Raw genomic sequence first — 6,320 nt, 5'->3', positions numbered from 1 at the left:
ATAGGGAAAGACTAGAGATCGCTTCAGGAAAATTAGAGATACCATGGGAACATTTCATGCAAAGATGGGCTCAAGAGGTAGCAAGAATACACAGAAGAACTATACAAAAAATATCTTCACGACCCAGATAATCACGAAGGTGTGATCACTCACACTCACCTAGAGCCAGACATCCCAGAATGTGAAGTCAAGTGGGCCTTAGAAAGCATCACTACGAACAAAGCTAGTGGAGGTGATGGAATTCCAGTTGAGCTATTTCAAATCCTGGAAGATGATGCTGTGAAAGTGCATTCAATATGCCAGCAAATTTGGAAAACTCAGCAGTGGCCACAGGACTGGAAAAGGTCAGTTTTCATTTCAATCCCAAAGAAAGGCAATGCCAAAGAATGCTCAAACTACCACACAATTGCACTTATCTCACATGCTAGCAAAGTAATGCTCAAAATTCTCCAAGCCAGGCTTCAACAGTATGTAAACTTCCAGACATTCAAGCTGGATTTAGAAAAGGTAGAGGAACCAGGGATCAAATTGCCAACATCCATTGGATCATAGATAAATAAGAGAGTTCCAGAAAAAAACATCTATTTCTGCTTTATTGCCTATACCAAAGCCTTTGACTGTGCAGATCACAACAAACTTCTTAAAGGACAATACCATCTTCCAGAAGTAAGGAGAACACACCAGTATGCTGAGAAAAAGAAGCAGAATTTTTTTTTTTACTCTATAACTTTGATTTTTTATATTTAAAAGGAAACATATAATTACTTATATATTATATAAATAATTATATTTTAAAATATATAATTATTTCCTTTTATATTTAAAAAGAAAATACATAATTATTAATGTTTATGTTACCTATTGAGCTAGAATATTTATAATTTAGAAAGTTTTGGTATACTGTGAATATGCAGTTAAGGGGTAGTAGCTTTTAAGGTCTCTCCAAGTTTTCAATGCATTGAAATGATTTAATCCATTTCTTTCCTGCGTTTGTGTAACTTCTGTCCCTGAGCAGTTGAGTAAGGGCCAGCTTTCCTGGGCGTCACCATGAACCACAGCATCTCTGGAGATGAGCTGGTGGTCTCCAGCCAGCCCTCAGCTGGAACGAACACATCCTCTCGTGTTCCTGGAGGCGTCGCTGGAGGTACCAGGGGGTATGTTTCTGCAATTGCAAAAGCTTAGACGACTCTCCAAATGCACCTTCTTAGGAAATAAGAGGCAGGCGAACCTGCATGATGCAGAGAAGGAAGAATATGTGGGCTGGTGGTCCAGCTGGAAAGGAAAACCGGATAAAATTAAAGCAAGAAGGAATACAAGTCAAATTGCCTGAAAAGTCACGCAGTCACGCGGCGGCTTGCTGAGACCTGGACTTTCCACACACACAGGAGTGAGGCTGCTGTAGGCGTGGACGCCGTGGGCAGTGTGGCTGAGACGCGGGCTCTGGGGCAAGCAGGGCGGGGAGCACCCGGCCCCTGCCGCTCACCGCCCGGTGACCTGGAGTGAGTGGCCTCGCCTCTCTGAGCCACCGCGCCTCCATCCACAATGCAGGGCTTAGGCCTGTACCTTCTGCAGCTCAAAGCAGTAACAGGTGCGCGCACGACGGCGCCTGAAACACGGAGAACACACCGCAGCTAGGAATCCTCACTGTTGGAAAACCCCCTGAAGCTTCCAGCTTAGGCCTCAGCAACGAAGGTGTCGTAGCACATGGAACTGAAGTCAGGTGTGGAATTGTATCACTCGTTGGGAGAAAAGAGTTTTGTTAGCAGTTTAAGCCCTGGATGGAGGTTAATGACGACTGCAGCACCCGTGTCCGGCGCCCGTGATGTCCCAGATAATGGTGCACAGCGCCGCGCGTGTAAGAGTCTCAGACACAGGGACCCTGCATGCAGGTGTCCTCACATGCACCCCGCAGAGCTGCTAAGTGGGGAAGCCAGATGGAACTAAACTCTATTTGACTCCAAAGCTCAAACCAGGCTGAACAGGGACTTCCCTAGTGATAGAGCGGTAAGAACTTCACACTGCCATTGCAGGGCGCACAGGTTCAATCCCTGATCAGAGAACTAAGATCCTGCATGTCATGAAGTCAAAACAGAAAGAAAAAAAATTCAGGCTGAACAGAAACAGGGAGAATCAGGGTGAACTGCAGGCCAAGACCCAGGTGAACTAGGATCAGGATGGGTCGGAACGACGGGTTCACCAGTGTTTAGTTTTTGATTCTGCTTGTGTGTGAGGCACACAGAGCGTCACCAGCGCGCGTCCCTGGGCTCGTGGACCGGACGTGCTGGCGGAGTCTGTGCACCCAGACTTATCCCTGATCTTACTCTGCTTTCCAAGCCCGTGGAGACCCGGGGGTGTGGGTCCCCAGGTGGGGAGCGTGGGAGGGGAGGGGGGAGAGAGTCTTCTCCTCAACAGAAGATCAGCTCTGATGAAATGAAAGGACAAGTGAAAGCGGGGAACCGTCGACTGGCCGGGTCGTCCACGTCCTCTTCTCGGGGATCGCAGCCCCGGGTCTGGCTGTCGGAAGACAGTGCAAACTCTAGAACAATCTGTTCCCACCATTATCTTAACTTTATGACATCTTCCTGAACTTCCCAAGCCCCTCAGGGGCCACACACAGACCCTCAGGATAAAGTGCTGGATTTAACACAGGACGACAGGAAGTGAAACACAATTTCCCCTTTTTCAGGGCAAAACAAAACTGCAAGGGTTTTTTCCCTCTGCTCCTGATCCTCTTTCCCCAAACAAACTTCACTTTGTCTTTGGCTTCATCCGGATGCTGTCAGTGTGCCGTCTGTCCTGGCGGGAACCAGCACAGCCTTGGGCTCCGTCCCTGCCTTCTGCTCCCGGAGCCTCAGCCCCCTAGACGGACGGACGGCGGGACTCGCGACATGCTGCCGCCCAACTGCTCGGAGCACAGCCGTGCGGCAGAGGTGGCCACGGCCTCGCTGCTGCTGCTGGAGTGCGGGCTGGGCACGCTGGGCAACGCCGTGGCGCTCTGGACCTTCTTCTTCCGTCTGAAGGTGTGGAAGCCCTACGCCGTCTACCTGCTCAACCTGGTGCTCGCGGACCTCCTGCTGGCCGGCTGCCTGCCCTTCCACGCCGCCTTCTACCTGCGGCGCAAGAGCTGGGACCTGGGGCGCGCGTCCTGCCAGGCGCTGCTCTTCCTGCGCGCCCTGTGCCGCGGGGCGGGCGTGGCCTTCCTCACCGCCGTCACCCTGGACCGCTACCTGCGGGTGGTCCACTCCAGGCTCAGGGTCAACGCGCTGTCCCTGCGGGCGGCCTGGGGCATCTCGGCCCTCGTCTGGCTGCTCATGGCCGCGCTCAACCACCAGAGCGCGCTCCCCTCGGAGGCGGACTGCCCTGGCTCCGAGCCCCGGGAAGAGTCCTTCCGCCACCGCTGGCGGGAGGCGTTCTTCTTCGTCCAGTTCATCCTGCCCTTCGGCCTCATCCTGTTCTGCAGCGTGGGCATCCTCAGGACCCTGCGGAAGCGGCTGCGGGAGCCGGACAAGCAGCCCAAGCTGCGGCGGGCGCAGGCGCTGGTGGGCGCGGTGGTCGTGCTGTTCGCACTGTGCTTTCTGCCCTGCTTCGTGGCCCACGTCCTGCTGGCCGCCGCGCGGGCCTGCGGGCTCCGGAGCGCGGCGGTCCACGCGGCCGACGTGACCGGCAGCCTCACCTACCTGCAGGGCGTGCTGAATCCCGTGGTCTACTGCTTCTCTAGCCCCGCCTTCCGGCACTCCTACCGCAAGCTCTTCTATACCCTCACCCTGCGGACCCGCCGGCAGCACACAGAGGCCCCGGGCTGGGACCTCAGAGACTCGGACTCCTGAGGACCACCCGCCCTTCCCCGTCTCCAGGACGACTCCCCCAGGGGCGAGCAAGCAGGATGGGAAGTCAGGATTAGGCACTACACACTCCCCACCGTGTTCACCGGGATTTCCTCCAGCGATGGAGCCTCAGGGAGCCGCTACTCAAAACTGAGCCAGTAGCACCTCCGTGACACAATTCTGAGACAGGCTGAACGGCTCAGTTATGGCCCCACACTCACAGCTGAGGAAAGATGCTCTCGTGTCCGGTGAAGGAGCGGGAGGAGGAGGAAGGCGGCATGGCTGGTGTGGTTCTGACTCTTCGGCGCTGGCAAATCACTTTAATTCCTATGCTGGTTTGTAAATGAAAACTGCCCTTTTGCACCTACTGTGCAGACTGTGGTAACCGGCATGGGGAAGTGGGGCTTCAGAGCTGAAACCAGGTTCCGCCGGGTGTAAGCGTCCCATGCTCAGCTCTGCTTAGCTCACCACGGTTTGATAAACTCAAGCTTCACTTGCATAAATTATAGGTCACACCCAAGACAGCACGGTCAGTGCCTACCTTTATTATTATGAGTGCTTTCTTACTAAACCTCTCAAAAGTGCTAGAACTCTCTAAGGTTTGAACGGCTATGTGCTTCTGAGATCCGTCTGCTTCCCCTGCTCTGTTTGAGCCTCCTGGGAGAAGAACTAGGAGTGAGACAGCGCTTTGTGTGTGAGAGCGTGATTTCCACCCAATGCCCACAACGTGGAAGTCTTGAGCAAGGCGGCTGGGGCCCGGCCAGGAGCAAGGCCACCGCAGAGAAGGTGGGCAGAGCCCCTGGACACCGGCAACGAAGGCCTCGTCTCCTCTTTCTCTTAAATGATGTCCCAGATTTGCAGCCCACGCTGCTGACAGAGGACTTAGAATGTCACCTTCATATCTGCCTCATCTCCCGTTCTCTGTTCAAGACGGTGGTGCCGCCCCAGAGAGACTCTAAGATGCTTAGACGAGGCCTGTGGCCCTGGTCCCGGAGTCCACCTGTAGGGCTGGGTCCCGGGGGTCCACTTGGAGCACTGGGTCCGGGATCCGCCTGTAGCACTCGGTCCCAGGATCCGCCTGTAGCACTGGGTCCCGGGATCTGCCTGTATCACTCAGTCCCAGGATCCACTTGGAGCACTGGGTCCCGGGATCCACCTGGAGCACTAGGTCCCGGGATCTGCCTGTAGCACTCGGTCCCAGGATCCACTTGGAGCAATGGTTCCCGGGGTCCACCTGTAGGGCTGGGTCCCAGGGTCCACTTGGAGCACTGGGTCCCGGGATCCGCCTGTAGCACTGGGTCCCGGGATCTGCCTGTATCACTCAGTCCCAGGATCCACTTGGAGCAATGGTTTCCGGGATCCACCTGGAGCACTGGGTCCCGGGATCCACCTGGAGCACTCGGTCCCAGGATCCACTTGGAGCAATGGTTCCCGGGGTCCACCTGTAGGGCTGGGTCCCGGGGTCCACTTGGAGCACTGGGTCCCGGGATCTGCCTGTAGCACTGGGTCCCGGGATCCACTTGGAGCACTGGGTCCCGGGATCTGCCTGTAGCACTCGGTCCCAGGATCCACTTGGAGCACTGGGTCCCAGGATCTGCCTGTAGCACTGGGTCCCGGGATCCACCTGGAGCACTCGGTCCCAGGATCCACTTGGAGCACTGGGTCCTGGGATCTGCCTGTAGCACTCGGTCCCAGGATCCACTTGGAGCACTGGGTCCCGGAATCCACCTGTAGCACTGGGTCCCAGGATCCACCTGGAGCACTGGGTCCCGGGATCCACCTGGAGCACTCGGTCCCAGGCTCTGCCTGTAGCCCTGGGCCCCATGCAGCCCTCACTGGGGCCTCACAAGACCTTTACCTGTACCGCCCCCAGAGAGAGGCTTCTGCTTTTCCCAGAAGGTGGCTCTATGATTGCTGCAGGATTTAAGGTTAGAACTGCTGGAATTAGACAACAGAAAATGGCAAAGCTACCTCCTCTCCAGGATCTGTATGCCTCCCACGTAGGCTCCTTGCCAGAACCAGACTTGAAATGTGGGCGTGGCCTTTCTACCGCGCCCCTGAAGGACACAGGCCACAGTACGAGGCACCCAGTGTGCCCAGGGGTCCCAGGGAACGCGGGTCCCCCAGCAACACCGCTTTCTTTTCGGAGTTCAGTTCCTCCCGAGTGAACAGAATTTCAAAGGACTTAGGAGGGAAACAGGACCAGATGAGGTGTGATGCTGCTGAGTAAACTCTCTGATGTGGATTCTAAACTGTGTTTCTTCTGTCTCAGAGCAAAGAATTATCTCCATTTTTCTTCCTTTGATGTTACTGCATACACAATTTTAAACGCTGCTTTAAAGAAACAGGGAAGCCTGGCATGCTGCAGGCCATGGGGTCGCAGAGTCAGACACAGATGAGCAACAGAACTGAACTTAAAGAAACTAACGTTCGATGTAAGCATTTCCCATATTATGATAAGTTCCCCATAAGCCTTATTGATAACCCAGTTGGGGT

General features: G+C 54.9%; 1 protein-coding gene across 1 annotated transcript; it reads left to right on the top strand.

Moving 5' to 3' along the window:
* The first annotated feature begins 2,746 nt into the window (after nt 1-2,746).
* On the top strand, nt 2,747-6,076 carry GPR31 (G protein-coupled receptor 31). The gene has a single exon (XM_086316690.1). The coding sequence runs from the start codon at nt 2,889-2,891 to the stop codon at nt 3,825-3,827; it is 939 nt and encodes a 312-aa protein (XP_086172816.1). The 5' UTR covers nt 2,747-2,888; the 3' UTR covers nt 3,828-6,076.
* The last annotated feature ends 244 nt before the right edge of the window (nt 6,077-6,320 follow it).

Source organism: Bos grunniens, chromosome 9 (genome assembly GCF_055505025.1).
Source record: "Bos grunniens cultivar Pamir isolate PY7600 chromosome 9, Bosgru_T2T1.0, whole genome shotgun sequence".
Classification (NCBI taxonomy): Eukaryota; Metazoa; Chordata; class Mammalia; order Artiodactyla; family Bovidae; genus Bos; species Bos grunniens.
The sequence above is the reverse complement of the archived record's forward strand: the minus strand, read 5'-3'. Positions and strand labels throughout refer to the sequence as shown.